General features: G+C 44.8%; 1 protein-coding gene across 1 annotated transcript in view; it reads left to right on the forward strand.

The window, feature by feature from the left end:
• The first annotated feature begins 568 nt into the window (after positions 1-568).
• Positions 569-24588, forward strand: part of LOC119398996 (transmembrane protein 94-like) — a 48472-nt gene continuing 24452 nt past the window's right edge. Inside the window, 13 exon segments of the mRNA XM_049417495.1 lie at positions 569-729; positions 1942-2078; positions 5074-5360; positions 8079-8233; positions 10133-10235; positions 11294-11488; positions 11932-12111; positions 15740-15962; positions 18398-18594; positions 19420-19541; positions 20479-20572; positions 21414-21512; positions 22945-23192. Of these exon segments, the coding sequence (XP_049273452.1) occupies positions 569-729; positions 1942-2078; positions 5074-5360; positions 8079-8233; positions 10133-10235; positions 11294-11488; positions 11932-12111; positions 15740-15962; positions 18398-18594; positions 19420-19541; positions 20479-20572; positions 21414-21512; positions 22945-23192 (2201 nt within the window).

Here is a 24588-nt window from a genome sequence, read left to right on the forward strand (position 1 = left end):
AGACTTGGGGTAAGTCGTCTTCACATGAGCATACGAGTGTTTAGTTGAAGCCTGTGTCATCTTTGGTGATGCATGTTTAGCACCGAAACACCAGGTCACAATTGCACGTGCCATCTGTGACTGTAAGTTTGTAAAACTAGTACTGGGGAACTTCTGGCTGCACTCTTTGGGCATTCATGAGTGAAGTGCCCAGCACGTGGACAGACTTCGTCGAGACCTGTAGGCCTCAAGAAACAGCCACCTGTTGTTTTAAATGTCCTGCAAATTACACAAATCTTGTGGAGGTACCTGTCTATCACTCACTCTGTCTACCATTCATTCGATGGAGCGCTTTTTCACTAATGTGAATGTTAGAGCGTGTTGGTAAGACATAATAGGAACTAAAAGTGCATAAGAGGAGAGCCTAGAGGAGAGGCTTGAGACACACGAACTCTTGTTCTCGAGGCTGATACAATTGCATGCGGACTCTTAGAAGTTGGTTGGTCTATGTGGTTTAATGTCCCAAAGCAAACCAGGTTTCCAGCCACATTGTATGCGCTTCAGCTAAGTATGTTTTCCTGTGATTCTCATGACTGTTTTTGCATCGTGTTCCAGCGAAGGGAGTGCCAAGGTGACGTGGCTTGGGGAGTCGTTCCACCACAACAACCCGCACTCGATTTTCCGGTGGCCAAGCGTGGTCTTGCTGCTCTTTGAAGTGGTGGCATTCGTGGTGGCCTACTCACTCGGAGGGTGAGTGTTTGTATGTATGACTGGCGACGTGGTGCCTCTCCACGTTTTGTAATTTTTGTAGCCAAACAGCAAACCAGCCGGCTAGTTCTGATCCTGACTGAAAACGACATCATGGTTGCACAGGCTGAGACCAAGAGACGAATTCCAAAGGAGCTTGCAGACTGAAGTCTCTCTAGCAAAATCGTTCTGGTGTCACAAATAAAGGCAATATTCTTCATTTTCAAGAACATATCAATTTACAGAACGGCAGTAAAAAGTCATTGCAGATTGGACGAAACCGGGCAAATGAGCTTGAAGCCACCATTTTCAGTCTCCCAGAAACCCACGTCTTCCTTTTGTGATTAGCTCTGCCAACTTCATTAACATTTGGATTCACTTTGCATGCTATATCTTTCTGGGAGCACCTCTGATAAAAACCATTTTTCTTGGTCCCTTCAAGCTTATCTTAAAGGGGGTCTACTGTGCATACCATTACATACTTATGTTAAACACATACGGTCTTTAAGCATGCCTTGTCGAATGTATTGCATCTTTTTTTGTTTTTTTTCTATTGATCATTGTTATGGGCTAGTAAAGGTCTTCATATCGTATCACTGTTATGAGCACATGTTTTATGGCCAGGACCACTCAAGTCTATTTGTGCAGCTTTTCAAGTGAAGCTTGTTGTGAGTTACAGATTTCGGTGGCGGCACCGGTGCCGACGAGTGTGCAGGAATGCGGGTGTACCAAAATTCAGCCCTCAAAGGTGTGCCGGTCACATGCGTATTAGTATGCTCCGTTTTCCAATAACCAATGCTCTGTCTCAGTCGTAAGCTTGTCGGTGATCAGCCGTTTCTGATATGGCAATCTGATCTTTTATCAACGTCAGTTGTCATTTCACGTTGACACTTTATTGTTGCCTGGATACGAACGCATGACTGTCACTGTTGCATGTAGCAACTGAAGTGTTGCGCTGCCAAGAGCATTGATGAAGCTCCAGTTCCGGGCATGGAGGAAGGAAGCAGTTGGGAGGAAGCGTAGCGCAATGCGATAAAAAGAAAGAAAGAAAAGTACTGGGTTGGGTAAGGCCCTGATTTTCCCAACAGGGGAAGGGCTTCTGACTTTTTTCCTTCGTGTCCACTCTGTGACATTGTTTCAAGAACAACTTAATTGAACTAAATTCCAAGGGTCAGGCAGAAGGAACTGTCTACACATGTTCCCGTTTTATTGCAGGGGTCCCGTGTTGGTTGGAGACTCTCTGTTCCTCATCTGCGTGCTTGCGCTCAACGTTATACTTGTGATCTGGGAGACGAGGCTACGTCACATGGAAATGAGGCACCGCGCCCAAGCCATGGTCAACACGCTGGCTAGTGCGTCACCCTTGGCATGACTCCTACTTCCCCATTGTTGTTATTTATCTCATTATTTTTAGTGACACGAGCACCTGATGACACTCTTTGATATGTTCCAGGCCATCCTGTCTAGCGCAGCTGCGAACTGTCCGAAAACCCTGGTAAAAATAAAAACGTATATAAAAGGGATGGAATGGACTAAGCTAAGGGTTGTATATATGACAGTCAACATTAAGGTATGTCATAAGTTAAAATGGAGTCATATAAGCAGTGGAAATTAGTGTAAATGCCAATTACGTCTCAAGCCATCAGATAGCGCTCGTTGCAGCACATGACAGATCAGATCTCAACCACGCTCTTCTTTCTAGATTGCTTCGGCAGCACGTGAAACACAAACACCAAAAACGTATGTAAAAGGGACGGAACTAGGCTTGTGTGAATATTCGGGCAGTTCGAATATTCGAACGAATATTACAGTATTCAAATTCGCTTCGAAACAAATTTAAATTATTCTAATTTCGAAGTATTCGAAATGAACGAATAGACATACATAAACAGCATGTAACCTCCCGTAAAGGTGGTTTCACTGCAGTGCAGGGGTGCTATGCCGTGAATACACCTTTCCAGAAGAAATCCCGCACTGCCGAGAAGCCCTACTTCAAGGTCAAATGAACAAACTATACTCGCGGACAACTTTTCTTGGCAATGAAGAAAAGGCTACGAGGAGCGGAGCTACTGCACATTTACTGCTCCACGAAGTAGTCCGGTTTGGTGCGCGTTTCAAATTTAGTTTTGGTTTGTGAACCTTCCATATCTCCTGTGACGGCAGTTTGATTATTTGAGCTGCCGTCACAGGCTTTGACGGACATTTGTTAGTGAAATTCGTCACTAGCTCCTTCGGCGAGTCATCGGAAAAGCTGGAGGGTGACGAGCGCTCACCTGAAGACGAAGACGCCATTTTGACTGTGAGGTGCACATAAAAGGTGCAACGTTTTCACAGGTGCAAAAACGCGAAACGACACTGCATAAAGCAAAACAAATACAAATATCTCCTTGGTGCGCGCTGACCCTCTTTTGAAACAGTGTCCCGTAGAAAATGAAGTAATGTTTTTTTTTATTCTCACGCAGAAAACACGGACGCAATTCTGGGACTATATCCCTCAGCGGTAGCACGTGCATAGTTCGGCTCTCTAGCCTTCCCTTCATTGCCAAGAAAAGTTGTCCGCGAGCATACCCTCACATCGATTCATCATTTTTTAAGTTTCAAAGTTCGTCATACCGGCTTATATGCTCTAAGTATAGTAACTTTTAAAACGTAATGTATTTTACAGGTTATCACTTGCATTCTAGCGAAAGTCAAATCCTACTACTATTCTATTTTACTTCCACTCCCCTTTGAACCAAAAAGAATAAAATTTGCACATGCCTTGTTTCAATTTCAAAAAATATTGTGCAGGTTAGTTTGGTCATGACAAATATGCTAATTTTTCTTTATAATATGTGACACGTATATACTATTCGAATTCGATTCGAAATTATTCGACTAAATCACTATTCGCTTCGAATTCGCTTCGAGCCTATAATTTACTATTTGCACAAGCCTAGACGGAACCAGTGCGAGTGCCACTACCAGATCCCTAAGTCTTGTATTAGGGTTGTTTTAGGTTAATTTTTTAAAAGTCACAGTGTCTCCGTAAACGTGAAGCAACGAATGCGGTGGCAACCAATTAGAACGTTATACGAAGTAAGGCTTGCAGCTAGCTCCCTTAGCATCCAACCTGGCGTAACTCAAAACACTGGCCTGAAGAAACGTGGCCGCTACAGTGAAGCCACCTTGTGTTTGTCTATTACTTCAACCCAAACTGAGCAGTGAGAACATAGCCCGTACAAAGGTATGAGCCTTCTGTTAGGGTTGCCCAGGATTCTTTTTATCTAACATTTCATGGTCAACAGCTTTCACTTAAACTATGAGTGATGTCAGTACACCTTGAAGCGTAGTTTGAGGCATTTTTTTAAATTTATTTATTTAACACACTTTCAAACAAAAGAGAGCTGAGTGCATTACTATATATATATATATATATATATATATAAAGACCGTGAATTATATTGACAGATTCAAGCATGCTTCTTGTGATTTGAGTAGGACTATATCTTAAATTGCGTTCAAAAGTCGCAAAATAAAAACAGTATGTCGCGCAGCCTTGTGGAAGAGCCTTGAAGCTGGATTATGGAGTCATTCACTTTGCTGTACGTAGTCTGATGCTTTCATGTGCACCATAATTAGTGCTCAAGATTAGAGTATGTATGTTATTATCCACCCCTGCAATATTCTGTGCTTCTTACGAGGCAAAAAAATGTTGCACGCTGAAAAGCGGCGCTGCCTTCACGGCCACTAGTGGAACATGTCGAGCCGCGGAGCATGCGCAGCAAACCGCCGCGCACAAACGCGAACCACTGTCACACTCACCTCCCACTGTTTGCAGCATGTGGTGTGTGTATACGACTTCATGGTTGCCACGGATCGAAAAAAAACTGATTATAAATGTTTGACGGCGTGTTTCAGGTTACCATTCCATGATAAGACACTCGGACCGGCAAGCTTTCTGTTGCACTAAAGAAAACAGGTGCCATAAAAATTGGTTATCAGTTCCTCTAATCTTTTGCACTCTTAAACCTTTACCCACCTTCCGTTCATTGTGGTCAAAACCTAAAGAAATCAAAGCTCTAGTAAAACAAGTTTACTTACACATTTAGAGATGACGCATGATGCAGTGATAAAACATGTGCATGAATCAACCACAAAGGAACTTGTCGAGCAGTGCCCGACCATGAGCCGCTGCGGTCGTGTTGCGTTGTCGGGAGGGGCCTTGCAACAAACCGCTGACGGTTAGAGAACTAATGATTTGCGATGGAGTTTACTTGCAAAGGAAGGCGATTCCACGCTTCTGATGTTCATGCTAAGCTTTAGCAAGGCCTTTATTATCCAGGTGGCTGTAGTAACAGCGACTAGGTATAACCTCCCGAATTAACGTGATCATCTGCGCTTCCGCATTGTCGTTTTCCTTCGCCCACTTCTCGCAAAAGACACTCTGGGTCACGGAAGCGGCGACGAAGCGCCCTTGGAGCACCTCGGACTACGCTCCACTGTTCCAGCCGGCGTCGCCGTGCATCAGCCTCCAGTGGGCCGTGCGCGATGGCCGTCTGGTCAACGTGCCTGTGCACCTCCTGGTCGAAGGGGACGTGGTGGTCGTCCGGCCGGGACATCAGGTGCCGGGAAAGTGCAGCCTAGTCACCAAGGTGAGCTTTAAACTTGTCGTTGAGCGAGATGGTTCATGATATTATCACATGGTTGTGACGGTGAAGAAAGCAATCGCAGCCACTAAAGATCGGACTCTTTATTGCGTGAACTTGTGCCCAGAAAAAGAATGACATTGATAAGTGCAGCAAAAGTGGGAAGCACGGACGTCAGTCGTCTGTAATCTGACAAGCGGTAAGGCGCGTCGGCATTTATACATGTGGCATCGAAGGTTTCAGCCTTATCGTTGGTGGTCACGTTAGTTCCAGGATAAGCTGTACTGTTCGCGTTGTGCACTCAAGCTTATCAGAACAATCTGCAATAATTGGGAACGTTCCAAGCCACTCCGGCGCAGCATGCACAAGGCAGTGGTTACACATGTAACGGGTCAGTTACATAAAAATAGAAAAGGAAGCTGGCAGGCCCGTAGCCGGGGGGGGGGGCCTGGGGAGCCCCGGCCCCCCCTAAATTTTTATTGATAATGGGTTTTACCCGTTTCTGAAAATGCGCAAGTACAATAGCCCGCCCCCCCCCCCCCCCCCCCAAAGACGAGGACAAAAATACAATAATGAAAAGTACAGTCCGTGTTGTCTTCTCAAATAGTCATTACGTTTTCGGCAATTGTGCCCCCCCCCCCGAAAAGAATTCCTGTGCTACGGGCCTGTCCCGTGCCATGGTGAGCCACTCTGGACTTGGCTGTTTCAGCTTGTGGCCACCGTTATCGCTGGCTCTAACGAGCGAGTGATTAAAACGCGTCAAAAAAAGCAGTTTTGCAACAAGTTTATTTGGAGGAAACTGTTGTAGTGCAAGAAGCACTTGCATAAAACATTAATGAATTTATTACTTTACATAATTTGTACCCTAAAATAGTAACAATAATAATTGTTGGAGTTTTACGTGCCAAAACCACTATAGGGAATGAGGCAGAGACGTACTAGTGAACATTCATTAATTGGTTATGTGGTGTGAAAGAGTGCAGTCAAACTCACATGTATCGAACCACATAAAATTAATTATTGTGTGTATCAAGCAGTTGTAAAACCCTCTTGAATATATTTTCGATAAATATTTTGTATATCAATCACCTTTATATAGAACTCTTTAGGGACCCCCTTCAGATTCGATATATCTTGGTTCGACTACATAGCTATTAGCCAACGTTAGGTATACTAGCAATACAGCAAGAATACAGGAATACAGTAGCCGACATGAATGCAGGAATACACTAGCCAACAGCTGGCCAGCATTATCAACTGCTGGCCAACATAAGCTAGGGCCGGTGTTGTGCAAGTAAATACATTATGGTTCCTATGAACAATACACTTTTTTTCAAAGTTATTTAGTGTTCTAGTGTACATATTGCCTTGACTGTACGTTTATATGTTGATACCTTTGTGCCTTAGTTTACATCACTGCATTTCCAAAGAAAGTGCATTATCTTATCACGCGTAATCAAATTGCGCAGTTGGGGTGATGCAACACCACATCACCTAGATTTTTGCTTGGAAGACTTCCTTTTTTTTTTCTTTTCATGATGGCCTCAAAACTGCTCGTCACACCCAAGTTCACTTATCGTAGAACGCTTCACACTGTGACTGACACCGATTGGTGAAATCCTTCCTGTCAGTCATGCTGCACACTGTGGTGTCAAACGGGCTGATACATTCAGTTATTTATGCTTAACGTATTTAACAATCTCAAGAGCGTGCATGACAGATATTATATGATCTCTGTGCATATTCCTCAGTAAACAACACTCCTTTTAAACGTGTGATGCGTGTGCCTCCTGTTAAAGGGCCAATAGAAAGGCTCCAACTTCCTTTCACACCTCCTAAACAAGCTTGCCAGCTGGTGCACAAGGCCGCAATGATCACATTTTAAGGATATCACAGCGCTGCACGCCACGTGGACACTCCATTTCGAAAGACAATTCTCTCGTACCTCTCCAGTGCCTGTCAAGTCCTCTTTGCCCGCAAAGTGACATACACCTCATTATAAAGAAGTCGCATCTCGTTATATCCGAAAATTCGTTATAAGCGTATTCTTAACACTGATCTATGAAAAGACTATTATTCATTTCCTACATTATAACCGATAATTCGTTATATCCGTGTGCGTTATATCGAGGTTTGAGTGTAATGTTGCCCGTAGGCAACTTTACGTAGCACCGACTTTATCGATTGGTCCTCTGCACTACAAAACGGTGCCTCGGCCTTGCGGTGATGTGGTTCTGGCCGCACAGTTGCCGCATGTATCGCGTATTTGTGTACATGGCCAGTGCCTCGCACCCCTCACACCGCACTACTCTGACACAAGTGACACGTGAAGGAAGCCTTGCTCGGTCGTTGGCTGCACGCCGATGATGTAATCACTGACATCGCGTCACATTGCCAAAGGGGATGTATTCACGACAGTGGGTTATGTCCACCCCTCTTCACGGCAGAGGACGGGAAGGCCAAGCGCAAAACCAAAACCAGCCAAAGCATGTTGTTCTAAACACTGTAACTTTCTTATTACAGCACCTATTCACAAAATTCACGCGGCAGCATGTTCACATCGCACGGGAATGCAGTTATCTCTTCATCGCAAATTTTGAACCGCGTGGTTGTTTGCTGGCCCTTTAACGGAACTCCCGTTAATCGGAACACACTGTTACAGTCCCTCGAGGATCTGCCCTAACGGGATTTTGCTGTTCGTTTCACACCCGTCAAAACACGCAGGGCAAGGAAGCACCGCTGGTTCTGGAGGAGAAAGAGACGTTTGTCCCGGAGACAGGCATCGGCACGTGTGCCACCTTCACGGGGGCTCGGCTGCGACGGCCGGTTGAGCCTCGCCACTTTGTCATGCTTGAAGTGCCTTACGTCAAGTTCTTCAGGTACGGTCCGACTTGTTAAGGGAGCCCTTTAGCAAGTCAAGGAAATACGGTTCGCAAATACGGTAAGGCCGTATGTTAGCGCTCGTTGGGCTTTTGCCGGTGAAGGCACCCCGACACCACAAAAGCTTTTTCAAAAATTACTGTGGGGTTGTCACGCCTCATTTTTGCTTGTCAGCCTATGCATTGTTAACGAGGAACCTGTCGTTTGGAGAACGCTTTGTCACCTGAACTGGGAGCGGCTTAAGCACAAGAAACGGGAAAGGAGGAGCATTGCCGTACTGCCTTACCATATTGCCTTACCGTATTTGCATACCGTATTTCCGTAACCTGCTAAAAGACTCTAATAACAAAGTCATATGTTACACGTAAATAGATTCGTTGTATTCAGTGTTCATTTATAAACATATATAGGTTACAGTAGAACCTTGTTGAGACGTTGAGGAAAAATAAACGCATGAAAAACATACTATCCGGGAAAACATACTAACCAAATCTACTAAAATATCGCGCAGTTTTGCTCAATAACGATATTGCGAACATTGGCACCGGGAAATCGTATGACATGGAAATGTATCAATGAGAGTCTGCTGTACTCAGTAACAGCGTTAAGACCAGCTTTCTCTCTTTCTCTTAAGACCATTTTTTAAACTTACTTAGCTATATTCAGTAATTTATCACATTTATGTTTGTTATGTTATGGTTTATTAAGGGGCACCAAAGTGAAACAATAAATCAATTTAGACTGATAAATTATAGTTTTAGATCTCTATTTTCGCTAATTTCACCGTCGTACGTTCATTAATATAACAGAAAGTGAAGGTATAATTTTAATTTTTAATTTCACATCAAACTTCTGTGTGCGTGAAGTCGCAGATTTCAAAGAGCTTTTTCACGTTCTTTCCACGTTGGCTCTACAAAATTTGCTAAAAGTCGGTGTGTTGAGCCTTTAGCCCGTCGGAAGACTCTGTGCTTCATATTTACTATTTAAGAAATGTGTAGGCCCTAGAACACAGGTTCTCAAGTTGTTTGACCTTGAGGAAACCCAATGGCTTTTCCTAGAGTACCATGGAACCCCTAATTTTTTTCGTTTACATTTAGCACGAAGAACGTCAAAAGCTGGGGCGGAGGCGGGAGAGGAGGGTAAATAAGCGATGATGCTTCTCGATGCGCGCAACCACAGTACTAACGCCGCCACACTGGCCTGTTATCCTTCATCTCAAAGGCCAATGCTGTTGATGTATCCCTTGCGATAATGTACATAGACTTACGATTCCTTGGATTCCTCTTCCTGTGCTGCGAGCCGTGTAAAGCGTCCACCGACAATACGTTGCACGCTTCAGGCACCACACACCGTAAGCAATGTACTATGCAAACGAAGCACCAGACGTACAAAGGCGTTCTATGTTTGACAAAAAAAAAAGAAAGCTTGCACCAGTCGCACTGCGAAATTGCCATCGATACATTAGTCGTAAGGCTAAGGCCAAATGCTTGTGTAGCCCACCGGCGACACAGAGCGATGCATCAAAACAGACGTGGTGCAGTGGCAAATCAGCGTGCATAAAAACTTTGCCACGGGATCACCGGTGCGTAATGAGCCAGGAATGACGTACCCCACATGCTCGTACCGATTTACTGTACGGTATAAGTACGGAAATATTGTACCGTTATGGTTGTCACAAAGCTATTTTAATCTGCTATACCTGTAATTTACCACAATAATCGTCTCATCATGTTACCATACGCATAGAGCAACTCGTTACCATACGCATTGAGCTAGGGCCGAAGCCGCACATTCTACAATACACCTGCGATGCTTTGTCAGTTCAGCTTCGGCAGCAGCTGTTGTAATCCATCCTTGCCTGTCTATTTTGGCAATTCCTTCGTTCATGTCATTTGCAGGTTGTGCCTGGAGAACTCGCTCATGCGACCCGTCTCGATGTTCGCCAAGGAACTGCACCACGTCAACAGCACGTACCTCGAGCGGACTGTGATTGGCATTCTGGTAGGGCCTTGGTTTTGAGTCCTCCCTTGATTCATTTTCATCTCTGCTCTGTCAAGTCATCATACTTAAGTTTGCATCGGTGTCTCAAAGCAGCCGTTGCAGTGGCTCGACGACTCTTCCTTGGCTACAGCTGTGGCTACGGCTGTGGCTACGGCTGTGGCTACGGCTGCGGCTTCAATTCCCAAACAGTGTTGTCATGTTCTGGTGACGCAGTTGAACGAATGCCCTTATAATTGTCATACAGGTTATTTCATTGTGGAGGCTTTTGTCATGGATGCGTCTTATAGTTGCGGTGGAATGCGAAAAACGCTCCTGTGCTTTTGTATCGGCCACCAATAATAAAAATCCAGGTAATCAAAATTCGTTCATGACACTCCATTATGATGCCCATGGAACCCCACTGTGGCCAAAAAGCTGTCAAGAAGTTGCTCAAGCTTTGCGCATGACAAACTTACAAGTGAAATCATTGAGGCCGAAAATATCTCGAGATCAGATCACGATTGTGTAAAAACTCACAGTGCCCTTATGGATTCGCCTAAGATGACTCAACGGCGAAAGCCATCTTCTTTTTCTTCGCGGTCGATGTATTGATCCTCCCCCATTTCCCTTTCGAAAGCTTTCTGCAACTCACCTGGTTTTGCACTGCCCAGCTTTGACTAAGTAACGCTGTCAAGGGATGACATCACATTATGTGACTTCATAGTGACGCCATGATGACATCACAAATTTTGGCGGTGTGTGATGTTACGATGATATCATATGGTGACGTCATCACGTGACGATGATTTTTTGCGTCGCTCATGTTGACGCCGCCGGCATTGACAGTCAATTTTCGCGTTTGATGAGGCATCTAAGGCTTTCGCCTTAATAACTTCATCTGTCACCCTTTCCAACAAGGAGCTTCATCTTCTAAGGAGGCAATCGTGCCGCGTATGTCTGGTGGCTTTTTTTCGAGCACATGAAACTGTGCTCTGTGAAAAACAAACCCCTGTGGGTAGTTAGCGCTTTGTGCTGTTCTTTCACGTGAACGACAACTTCACCTTTCTTTGTTACTTCAGGTACTGACGACCGTGCTGAAGCTGGCCCAGTGGCGCTACCTGGGAGACCGGGCCGGCAGCGTCAAAGAGTTGGTGTTGCAGCCCGCCCTGGCCATCCTGCCCCTGCTGCCGCTGTCCCTGCCCGCACTCTGGGTGGGCCTGCATGCACTGGGCACAGCGAGGCTGCATCTCATGGTGGCCGCTCAAGAACACATGGTCAGTGCACCACTCTTTTCGCCATAGGGAGTACATAGGCTCAGAGGCATCAGTTACGGGGGGTATGCGACCTGGGGGGTGCTAAGGTGACCCCGCCACGCTCAGTGACCCCGCCATTTGAAAAACATCGCGCAGTACATGAGTGGGACTGCTTCTTTAGTCGCGGAGCCAATCGGCTGCTGCGCTTCGGTCATCTGGGCGGGGCCTCTCCTGCCTTCCTAAGTTGTATCCAAATACAGTCGAATGCCTCTACAGCGAACGCTTGTATAACAATATGACCAGTGTAAGGTAGGATTCGTTACATCTGGGCTATACTCCGAGCGTTAAAATGTGCGGCATTTACAATGAAGTGACCTGTATAATGAATCACTTTGAAAACCACGAGCGCTTCGTTATAAAGATGCTTGAATGCGTCGTCAAACAAAACACCGTCGATGTTACAGGCTGTGCAGCGTGCTCACGACGACCCTTTTGAGGAAGGTGACGAGGTGGAGTCAACGCACCCCGACGGATCGGACCTGTCGTGGGGCCAGGTGCAGCCGCTGTTCTTGTCCCTGCTCCGCGGCAAGGCTCCGCACCTGTGGAGGACCTCCAGCCTCCTGCACGTCCTCGGCAGCGTCACGGTGAGACTTCTTCGCTCAACGAGACGAGCTCAACCAAAGGCTTGTGTCGCAGTCTTATCTCGGTATTCCTTATTTAATCAGAAAGAAACAGTTAAGTGTTCTTCATTGGTACAGTAACTTGGAATGCCTGAACATATTGCCAAATTTCGATAGCACTCTATCTATTGTCCAAGTTATCTGCCGGCGAAGCGTCGCACAAATCGTTACAGCTCACGACGCCGACCTTGAGCAAGCGGGGCCTGTAAATATATGACGAAATCAAAGAACTTCGATCGTCTCAACGCTCTGGCTTGCACGCAGGAAACTCTCAAGGGTGTTCTGTCCTCACCCTCTTGTCGTCAGTGTACACAGCTAAACGGTCACAGTAGTGACCACTAACCACAGAGTGTCCATAGCGTCAAACTGCATGCATCCTTCCCAACATGCTTTTCAGATCACGTAGCACAGTTGACAATATTTCTGTGAATGCTGTCAGGTGTGCACATTTCTATTGCTTATGTGGGCACATTAAGCTACTACTCTCTACGCTCAGCACTTGCAGTAAGTGCCCTAAAAAAAGTTTACAATGTGCTCTTAGAAGCCCAGTCATTCAGTTTAAGATGTACTTTTGTGTGTGCTCGCAGGTCTGCTGTGTTTTGTAGATCATTTTTTATTAGTTTTTAATTATGTTTCATCTTTTTATGTGTTTATTTTTCGATTTCTTAAGAGACAGGGCACTTCCATTGGGGATGTAAAACTCACGCACACTTTTCCTGCGCTTTTCACTCATATTGAGGCTCCTGATGCTGTGTCGTTACTTGAATTCCTTATCACGGACATGCAAAGAGACACAGACGCAGAGAAAAAAACATTTTGGACAGGCACTGTCTTTCAAATGAAACTTTTGTACAAGCAATATGTGCTGGATGTGGTTCAGTTCGAACACTTTGCGCTGAACCAGGATTCAGAACTCGCCCTAGTGTTCTACAATATTCACACTCACAACTATCAAAGACTATTTATGATTTCAGACGGCATGCCAATGCTCAAACAAGAAACCTAATAATTAGAGCTGTGCGAATAGCAAAATTTTGGGTGCGATGCGAATTCGAATAATAAAGATTGAGTGCGAATCGAATCGAATAATTTCGAATAATTTTCGAATATTTCTCAAACATTTCTCGAATACTTCGAAGTGAAATTGCAGAAAAAAAAGTTGGAGAGGATTCCTAAGCATATTCTTATGAGATAGCAACTTGAAAGTGTTTCTTTTCGCTAGGTTGATGAAGCACTGGCGGGTGGTTTTTCATAGTTGTCTTATCAAGAATGAGGCAATGTAGAGGCCGAATTGTATTTATGTATGTGATTTGGTGCAGCCAAAGTGTTGCCGACAACACTTAACACGTGATAGGCAAAGATGCCATTTCCTCAGCCTCTCCTCTTCTTTCAACTTCTGTGGAAGCCCAACTGATGTGGCGGACAAGGGTGTGCTCCCTTCAAGTCCGGAGTTCCAAATCTGCCTCGTAGACGTCGATATATTAGAACATCTGAAATTTTGGATGCTAAAAAGCTTCGGCGTCCGATTTTTCGGACTTCCTGCCCGAATTTCAGGTCCAAAACAGCATTAATTGAGCCCCCAACTCTGCCACATCTTTCATCTCCATATTGGAACCAGCGTTTTCTTGAGTTAATACATTTGCGACCGTAGGGGAGCTTGAAAGGCAGCTTTGCCGCAATACGGGGGTGTGATGAGGTGAAGCTTATATAAAATCTAGGGACCACTTCCAAACGGACGTTGACTGTCTCTTGGCTAAGTTCGACCGTAACGGACCTTGAAAGGCAGCTTTGCCGCAATACGGGGGTGTGAGGAGGTGAAGCATACTGAAAATCTAGGAACCACTTCCAATCAAACGTTGACTCTCTCTTGCCTAAGTTCGACCGTAACGGAGCTTGAAAGGCAGCTTTGCTGCAATACGGGGGTGTGATGAGGTGAAGCATATTGAAAATCTAGGGACCACTTTTAACCGGATTTTGTCTCTTGGCTAAGTTCGACCGAAACGGAGTTTGAAAGGCAGCTTTGCCGCAATACGATAGTGTAACGAGGTGAAGCATATTGAAAATCTGAAGGGGTCACTTTCAACCGGACGTTGACTGCATTTGTCTTTGGGAAGTTCGAATAGTTCGAATAGTAAAATTTCAGTGCGAATCGAATCGAATAGCAAACACTATTCGAAAAATATGCGATATTTCGAATATTCGCACACCCCTACGAATAATCTAACCATAAGTAGGGCACGAAATGTAAGCGCAATGCCGAACAAAAGACGTAAATGAAATAAAAGGCATCAGAATTCGAACGCACACAAACTAAGCATATGCGAATATTACAGTATTCGAATTCGCTTCGACACGAATTTAAATTATTCAAAATTTCAAAGTATTCGAAATTAACGAATAGGCGTATATTAGACCGCTTGTAACCCTCCTGTGAAGTTGGTTTCACTGCTGCGTAAGAGTGCTATGCCATGAAGACACCTGTCCAGGAAATATCTGCACTGCCGCGAAGCCTTACCTAAAGGGTAAATGAATATACATGTATTACCCTCACATCGATTAATCATTTTTTAACCAAAAGTGATACAAGCAAAAAATATAACGCAGCCACGATAAGCTAAAAATTGAACGCAAGCGATTCAAGTACACGTGCTCAAACTAGAGACTTTTATCGCGCAGAAAGCGTAGGTGCCAGGTTAGCTGTAAGGAACGCTAACTCACAAGGGTGTAGGCTCAAGGAAGGCTGGCTGACACAATCGAGATTGTTCTTTTGAATCAAAAACGCTTCCACGATCTCTCTGGTCACCTTATTACGGTTTCGGTACACCACTGTTGTGTCAGTTAAAAGCGGCTGGCAGCCGCACTGCCGACAATGCATCGCGAGATGCGAGTATGGTGAACCTTTGAGAGAGCTGAAATGCTCTCTGAGCCTAATGTTCAAACACCTGCCCGTCTGGCCAATGTATTTACGTCCGCATGAAAAAGGAATGCAATAAACAACATTGCAGGTGCATGAAACAAAACGCATACTGTGCTTAATGGTACAACTAGCCTTTTTGGGGTCCTCCTTACTGCACATGCGCCTCTGCAATCTTGGACAAATGGCACCCACCTTGTTTTTTGCGGTGAAAACAATGTCAACATCATGACGGCTGTCTCATCGCGTGAAAAAGGTGGCATCGCGTCATGATGTTGACATTGTTTTCATTTTTTAAGTTTAAAAGCTTCTTATACAGGCTTATATGCTCTAAGCGTAGTAAATTTTTAAATGTGACGTATTTTAGGGGTTATCACTTGCATCCTACTGAAATTCAAATCCTGCTTTTATTCAGAATTGCTTCCACTTCACTTCGAAATGAAAAGAATGACATTCGCACATGCCTTGTTCCAATTTTTAAAAATGTTGTGTAGGTTTGTTGGGTTATGAAAAATGTGCTCATTTTTTTTTTATAATATGAGATATATGCTATTCAAACCATTCGATGAGAAATTATTCGACTAAATCACTATTCGCTTCGAACCTAAAATTTACTGTTTGCACATTCCTAACACAAACTTGTTTTCCCAACGCGAAACCTTTCTAATGTGATTGCAGACCCTGTGCTGCGTCGACAAAAAGGGAATCCTGTCGTGGCCGAACCCAACGCCCGAGAAGGTGTTCTTCCTGAAGCCGCCACGGTCTAGAGGGAGCAACGGTCTCGCACCAAACTTTGGCGGATCGGGCAACATCCGCCACTCTGGCCAACTCGACGCGGGCTCGGACATCATAACGGAGGACAGGCCGACTTCACCCGGTGCCGGCGACTCGGTCCTTGAGGGTGAGTCGCGGGGCTTTCAATGTCTCGTGACACACTCACCAACTCAACACCTATAGCGCACCGAAGGGACAGGAACAGAAAGAAACGATGCGGAAGCTGCGCTATCTTCCAACAAATTGTTTATTTACGAAGCAGACATTTCTTGGAAGATGGCGCTACGTCCACGTCGTTTGTTTGTGTTCCTGTCCCTTCGGTGCGCTATAGGTGTGAAGATGGATTACGAACATGCCCAAGCTCACGTTCTTTCAAGTTACACTCACCGAGGTGACTCTGCAGTTTTGACATATTGAAACTTGGCGTGAAGTTGCGGTTTCAACTGCCCACCACACTTTATTACAGGCTTCTTTGTATAACTTACACTGTGCAGCTAAACATTGATTTGTTGCGAGTAGGAAACTGGCACTGCCTTCGTAAAGCATAGTTCCTTATGTCAGTCCTCACTGCAATGACAACTCACGATGCCGTCATTCATGGCAATGTATAAAAGCGTGTTTTCATTTTTGGATGAGTTGGCTTGATTTGTCAGTAGGCAGAATAATAACTGTGGGGGTGAGTCGTGATACAGGCGCTGGGTGGGTGTCAGCATTTAGGAGATGATGTCCAGATACACACCACAGTGATGGTTTCCTCTAGTCAACAGATATGCACTTCAAAAACTACACTTTTCTAATTGCATTTGGCAGAAGTAATTGAAGAGCTAAAGAAACACATCATAGACACCGCATTTTAGACACCACCTTTTCAGAAAATAAGGCAATAGAAATATAAGAATGGTCTGTACAGCAGCGAACAAGTTTTGCGGCAACCTTTTTATTATCGCAAATGAGTTCTGAGAAACTCCACAAGGTGGTAGAAGGGTTAAGAGTGACCGCCCCGCAAAGGCGTTGGTCCCGGGTTTGAACCCAGGACCAGGACGAATTTTGCGGCAACTAAGAGGCTTTCTTTCTGAGAAATCTGTATGGATTTCCTTGTTTGCTTCATGCTACATACGGGTGGTTGTCTACTTTTATTGTCAGAGAGAGTCACAGTAAATCAGCATATCACAAGAACCTGCAATGAGACATGTATGCCCTAAGGCACAAATGGATGTTCTAAACCCATTTAACGAAAAGTTGTGGTATGCTGAACATTGTAGAGCGAGTCAGTGTCAAGATGGGATTTCACCCACGAATGTTCAATATACCATAACTTTCGCTCAGATGAGTTTTGAACATCTGTTTTTGTCCTACTGGCATACACTTCTTGTTCCAGATTATGGTGATACCCTGATTTACTTAAGAAGGAGAATTTTAAATGCTCGTTTTTCTTTGCTAGACACAACATTAATCAGGACTAACAGACAAGAAAGCCAAGGAAAGTATAGGGGATGTTATTTGTATAAATTGTGATGTAAATGCGAAGAAAGTAAAGTGGACGAAAAGACAGCTTGCCAATGGCAGGGACCTTCCGGCAGCAAGTTATCTTTTCGTCCACTTTAATTTCGTCACATTTGTATCACAATTACTACAAATAACATCCCCCACACTTTTTTTGGCTTTCTTGTCCGTCAGTCCTGATTTACTTAAGTAACTCTCTCGGTTTAGGAAAAAGTCTTCCTCCTCACAAGGCAAGTGGAATGTTTGATATTTCAGAAACTACATGTTATACTTGAAAAATAATTGCATATTTGAAATCAGCACAGAAATGTGCATAAACTCTGCAGATATCACCAAAATCTATCAAGAATTTTAAAATATTTCAGCCAGCTCCACGCTGTGAAAATTGTCGGTCAGGGATGCTGTAAGCGCGTGAGTGTATGTGATTGGCTTACAAGATCATGTGGTGTCATAAATCTGCTGCTAGACGTGAAATATGTGGGCTTACATATTTCAAGCATCATCATCGTCATCATCATTTCCTTTTATTTATTTATTTATTTATTTATTTATTTATTCATTCATTCACTCCCCCCTCTGGTCACATGACCTGCGTGACGACTACTACTACTGAGATGACAACAATGGCCCAGGGCAGATTAAGACAGCTTTGCTGTGAAAGTTTTGAAGACCAGTGTCCCCTCTTCAGCCAACAGACTACCCAAACTAGCCCACTAACTCACAACTAGGTGACATAGTCCCGTCGTGTGTGTTACACGATTGGTTCTGAGATTGTATACCTTTTATATGGCTGGTGCCAGTTAAAATTTCAGAACATGGGGACGAGTTCGTGATGTGGCATTGATCTGTTGACTTTAGTTTCTACAGTCGAGCCCAGATACATCAAATCTGAACGGGATCACTTAAAATTTATATATATATGGGTAATTCGAATAAAATATTTTGTATATTGAAAATATAGTCAAAAGGATTTTACAGTTGTTCGATAGGCACAATAATTCTTCATGTGTGGGTTCGATATCTGCGGGTTTGACAGTGCCTGCGCTTTGTTACCACCAGGGGGCAAGGGGCTGACCGTTGACAATGGACCCCTAAGGCGCGAGTCCAGGTTGTCGGGCTACGATGCACCTGACCACATGTACCACCCGGGCACCCACGTTGAGGTGCTGGACCTGACCCACAGCATGCTGTCAGCCTTCGGGGTCCAGTTCGACGACCCTCAGTGGAAGGACTACATCAACAACCTCAAGCCACTCGTGAGTGAGAAGGTCTTCTACTTGAGGGGCCATTCGGAACACCTCTCAAAGAAATACTAGAGTGCAAACACTATAAGGGTGCAAATAGCACTCGAACTTTTGAATGCGAGTAAATTAATCCATGCTATTTGATTCATATTCAATTTTAAAGATTAACCGTTTGAAAGAGTCAACTATTTGCTTTTTCTTTCAAATATACAACCTCCTCGAACCCAATATTTACTTTTCAACTATCCACGTTGGAGACTGGCCCGCTGAAGTTGTGATCTGAATTTTCTGGTCAATTGTCATTTCAAATCTGCTTTATGGTCTCTTTCCATTGACTGTGATGATAGGACGGTCTAGACCAAACTGATGTCAATTTTCATTAAAGGCGACAGTAATACTGATATTAAGCTACCTCATCTGGCTCCTCACCCACCTGTTTTCATATCCATCATGCTTATTTTACCTATTGACTTTTGAGTTTATCTTGAAAAGGGCTCGAACCAGGGCACCCACTTGGGTACTTTGCTTTCAACAAGGTTCCATAGGGCTGAGGAAAGTAAGGACTTACAACACTTATTGGAGTTCCTAAATAATGTAAGGAATGTTTTGAGTGCTTCCTCGGCAGGATAACATTATTGTGCATAAAATATGTTTATTCGTTATATCAAGTAATTCGTTATATCCGATAGCTCATCATATTTGTGTCCATTGTGTCAATGTTCAACCGCTTACAAGTGAAGATCGGAACTGATAGGGTTTTAGGGTAGCCTCGTCACTTGTAGACGCCGGGGTACATAGCCTTCCAGTTACAGCAGGGACCTCGGGTTTTTCGTTCAGGGCCTCAGCATTTTGCTCAACACGTGCAATCCGGCCACCCAGGAGAAATACGCTCGCTTCTGCGATCACATTGCCTGCGAGAGCCTTCACAACGAGTCGGCCGTTCCCGTCGTCAACAAGCGGTGAGGCCCTGTTGTTCATCTACGTCACGCCGTCGCATGTGATTCCTTGTTGACGTTTGCTGCTTTGCATTAAAAACTTTTTCGATATCTAGTTTGGTATAATACATAGAAAAGTAGTCATTTTATAATTTTTATTAACTGTTGCTGCTAATGCCCATTTCCACTAGCACATCATTGGATCAGGTTACTTGGCGTTGAGTCCTTAGAGAGATCCCTTAAGGGTCATGAACCACCCCTCAGGCTTTGTGAAAAGACACATCCTGCGGAGAGCAGACGCTTCTATAAACAGCTCAGCCAAATCTTGCAGTGGTGCTCAGGAAGGAGGGTTTACAAGCGTAGCACAAGGTTGCCACTTTCTCAAGTGCTCGCTCTTCATGCAGAGGCCTGTGCTCCCTCTCTTCAGAGGACGGGGCACATGCTGTTTGATGTCGAACAACAGATAGCATGCTATTGGCCAACAGCCGACATAAGTCTAAAGGGGCGTTTGGATCAGATGCACTTCTTGCTAGCATTACACAGTAGCCACACTAGCGTACTCGGGAATCACAATGGGAGAGACCGATCACATTTCATAACGCGCGCTAAAGGTCATGAAGCACGCTGACGTAACTTGTTACCCCCGTGCCATCCCTCCCTGGGTAGCTTCTAGCGTGCTCGTCAGGACAAGAGAAGAGAGAAAATACTTAAAGTGTGCGACGAACCCCTATAACTCTGCTCATACTTGACGGATTCGGTACATTTTTGCGGCAATCTATTCGCAAGGCAATAAACTCCAATACTGAGGTCATTCGATGATTACTTAAAAAAGTGTTTCAGGACCCCTTAAAACGAAACATATAAGGAACAGTGATTAAAGTTTCAGGAATTAGGTTGTTCCATGCAGACACGAAGTTGCCTGCTTGACTCTTTAAATGTTAGTTTCTGGTCTCTCCACCAGATGCCTCTGCGACCTGGCCGTCCAGATGGGCTTCACTGACCGAGCAGTTGAGGCATACCAGCATCTTCAACACGTGGCACTCTTCAGGCATGTGGTCAGTCTGGCCGACCGGCCTTTTCTGTCTTTTGTTGTTGCTCTCCTGATGCACAGCCTTGTCTCGCAGTTCGCACAACTCGCGTAGTATTGAGCCATGTGCCACGCAATGTTACTTGCGTTGATTTTCCCATCTGTTTGAGAAGCACACACACCATTGTATCATTTACAAGTGAACCTATGTGCGTACTTGAAAAATTACACGTGGCATTCTGCTTCTTTGCACAAGGTCGTGGCTTCATGCCTGGCTGCAGCAGATACCTGACAATGGAGAGATGTTAAAAATCACCCGTGTGTTTAAATTTAGAGTCACTTTGAAAAAAAATGCAAGGGGTTAAAATCAATTTGAAATTCTCGACAGCAGCACATGTATTGTGAATATGCTTTGTAACTTGACTTTCAACCTGTCAGTACTTGTAGGTGAATTAATACGGAAGTGTTTTTTTTTTCTAATGCAGTTAGTAGGCTAGTGACCTGCAGATATATACTATGGAATGCTCTGTTATCTATATCTATGTTATCTAATTTCATGACTGTTCTGGTTTGTACGTCAAAGTTTGTCTGTTGCTTATATCTTGCTTGTTTTACGACTGTTGCCTTGTATGTCAAAGTGGTACACCATGCATTGTCATGGCTCTTTGTCAAGCTGCACACTGAAGCTTCGTGATGGCATCGTCACGGAAATTACTCAGCATCAAAACTGTCAGTAGTTGCATGCGCTTTACAAAAGTGAAGAGGAATGTGCCATTGCGCTAACTGCTTCTAAACCAGCTTATTTGAAGAATGTGGGAGTGAGCTGTGAATGCTTTTCGGTTTTTTCTTGGTCGTCGTCCTTGCCGCAGCAACCTGAAGTGGTCCAGAAAGGAAGGCTGGCCCGGTCGCTCAACTTTCCGCGCCTCAAGATGCCATTTCCCAGCATGTGCTGTGCGGTCGTCAAAGAGGTGGGTGAGCTCTCACCGCAAGCTCCTTCGTCTATACCGTGGTCGTCTAGTTTTGAGTGTGAGCGATGTTCAGAGTGGTAAAATATGCCCTTAGCTTTCCGTTAACTCGCAGGTGTTGGCAACCCTGTTCAGTACAGTTTACGAAGGCACTGAGCAGTACGAGTATACACATCACGTAAACGCTAGAATCCTTAAAAGGGCACTAAAGAGAAACAATGAATCGGTTTAGATCGATAAATTGTGCTCTGATAACTCTAATGTCGTTAATTTCCCCATCATAGGTTTATTAATAGTGGAGAAAATCAAGTTCAAAGTTTCATTTCTAAAATTTCGCGCCGAAATCTCCCCGCATGACGTCACAGATTTCAAAGTGTATTTATAGTATTTTGGCACCATTGGCTCAACAAAATTACCCCAAACTTGGTGTGTTAAGTCTATGGCCCCTTCAGAGGACAATGTACTTCATTTTTACCGATTAGGAACTACGTAGTCCATAGTAGGCGCCGTCAAAACATGTGACGTCACAGCTAATGGTGCGGAAACTTCAAGGTGGCGTCACCACCCACGTTTTGTTTTTGCGCATTTTCTCGCTTACTAAACGTCTTCTAGCAGCAAGCATGGTGTTTTTGGTATCGTGAAAGAGTACTTAACTAATACGAGAAAAATCGTTTTGCTCTTTAGTGTCCCTTTAATAAAATTGCCTAGTCAGAAGGCGAAAGAGGCCTGTCTGATTTTTGCATGAAGCCATTGTTTTCTTAAGTTGTGCTTGTGTAACAAAAGGCCTTTTCAATCACACATGATTGGCTGGTGTTCCATTCTGTCTACGGCTGCACATACGTACTTTGCTGTCACTTGTCCATTTTGAGAAGTAATGCCTTTTGTTTATCTTGTTGCATATGTGACGACAGTGTTGACCGTGTAGTGTAGCTGGTGCCAACCATTAACCGAAATGCTAAAAAAGAATTAAGAACGTTGAGCGCAAACCACATAATAGCACCAAAGCTTAAGCATTTTTGCGGATAGTGCTTTTGCTGTGTGTAGTAATTTTACAGTGCAACTTTAAAGCTTTAAAGACAGACTGAGCAAAAGTTCAGCGAAAAGACAAATTGGAACAACTGGGCTCTGAGTTTGAGTTCGTCTTCATCTTGATTGTGCCCCCTCTTCTAAGTGCGTTGTGTAAATACTTTCCCTTTTCTTGGCTTCACAGCGTGTAAATATCCACTCCAATTTTGAGCTAAGAACTGTGTCTTCTTTCTGTGAGCCTGGATTACTTTTGGTTCATCAGTTTGTTGAAGCAGAACACATAGTGCAGAAATGAACACAGTACAAGAAGATGGCATCTTCATGTCCTCTGTTCGTTTCTGCGCTATGTATTCTGCTTAAGCGATTCATCACTTTGTGCCAGCTAGTCAGGTTCAACTTTGAACTGCAGGCCCTGTCAGGAACGCTGCAGATGTTCACCCAAGGCACTGCGGACCTCGTCCTGGACATGTGCTCCGAGTACTGGGACGGCCGGGACCTATGTCCGCTGAGCGACTCCGACCGCAAGCGTATCCTGGACTTCTACCAGCGGTCCAGCCTGACGTCCTACTGCTTGGCGTTTGCCTATGCTCCGCTGCTGCCGTCGCTGCTCCTCAACCCGGCTCTCGAAGGCAGCTACCTCCAACTTCCGCCTGACAGGTGCGCTTGGAGGCTTGTTCGACACGACTCACGTGATGAAGTGAACATCGTGGACCACCACTATGTGGCTTAGCTGTGACACATCATGTCTAGGGTTGCCACCTGCCCAATTTTAGACTGGCCCAGCCAATTTTTTTGTAGACAGTGGGCCGGTTGCTGGTCCGCACCTAAGACCAGCTATCATTGGCCAGTTTTTCGGCCATCATATCGCGATTATTTTTAAAAATTTTTTCATTTTATTAGCGTAAATTCAGCAATTTCAAGAATACTAAATATTTTTCGTCAGTCACAAAATTCTCTCGCAACTTTCAACCAGCTTCTATGTTGCGCCCATAAAAATGCGAACTACCGTATTTACCCGCATAATTTGCGCCCTCGCATAATTTGCGCACCCCTTATATTTAGCCAGCTTTGCTAAAAAAAAAATATTTACTCGCATATTTTGCGCTCCCCGCCCCGCTCGAGCCAGCTCGCCGGCGCGCGCGCACGGGGCGAACTTTGGACGGCCGCGCCGCCGCGCCCCGCGGCCCTCACCGAGCAGGCGAGCGCAGTCATACACAAGACAGGCTGCGAGTGCGAAGTCCCTTCTTCCGATTACTTCGTTCTATTCTCTGGAAACCGCCGAGACCGTACCAACCGTTAATTTGTTCACCGGTTGTCGGAACTGTTCGAGCGTTCTCCCGCCGTGAGAATGCATGCACGCGACACGGCACGGACTACTTTCTGCATCGGAGGCGTGCGAGGGCCAGTCGCGCCAACATTTTCCCGCGCTGACCGTCCTCCTCTGCGTCCGCGCTGCGACGCAGCCTTCGTTGATTTCGGAAGTTTAGGTTTCGCGATCAGCCAGTTGCGTTTTCACTGTTCTCTTGCGCTGAGCTACAATACCTATTCGGCAAAATTCAAGCTCACTGTTATAGAATTTGCCTAAGGAAACGGGAACCGTGCCGCAGAAGAGTTCGCTTTTTAATACAAGACCGGGAAGGAGACCGTTCCGAGGACCGAAGCATGGAAAGTTTCCTGCCATTGGAGAATACCTTTTCAAATATGTGCGAGAGCTTAGGCCCACCGGTATCGTCGTGCCGTGGTACCTCGTTACTCCCAGAATTGTCGCGAAGAGCTTCAACAAGACGCCTCAACGCACTCGACGGAACCAAGGACGACGCGCTTTGGGAAAGCGGTGACAGCGGCCGCGGCGATGATTCTCAGTCGGACTTCTCAACCAGTGATTCTGACTAGACCGCGCATGACCGAATCTGGCTGGTTAAAGTACGTGCTAATTCTGTTAAAAACCCTTCATTTGCGCTATAATTTATTTTCTTCTTTAATGTATTATATCGCGCGTGTTAGGACTATATATTGTGCGTTATTTCAGATGTGCTCGCGAAATCTCCGCGTA

Source organism: Rhipicephalus sanguineus, chromosome 7, assembly GCF_013339695.2.
Source record: "Rhipicephalus sanguineus isolate Rsan-2018 chromosome 7, BIME_Rsan_1.4, whole genome shotgun sequence".
Lineage (NCBI taxonomy): Eukaryota > Metazoa > Arthropoda > Arachnida > Ixodida > Ixodidae > Rhipicephalus > Rhipicephalus sanguineus.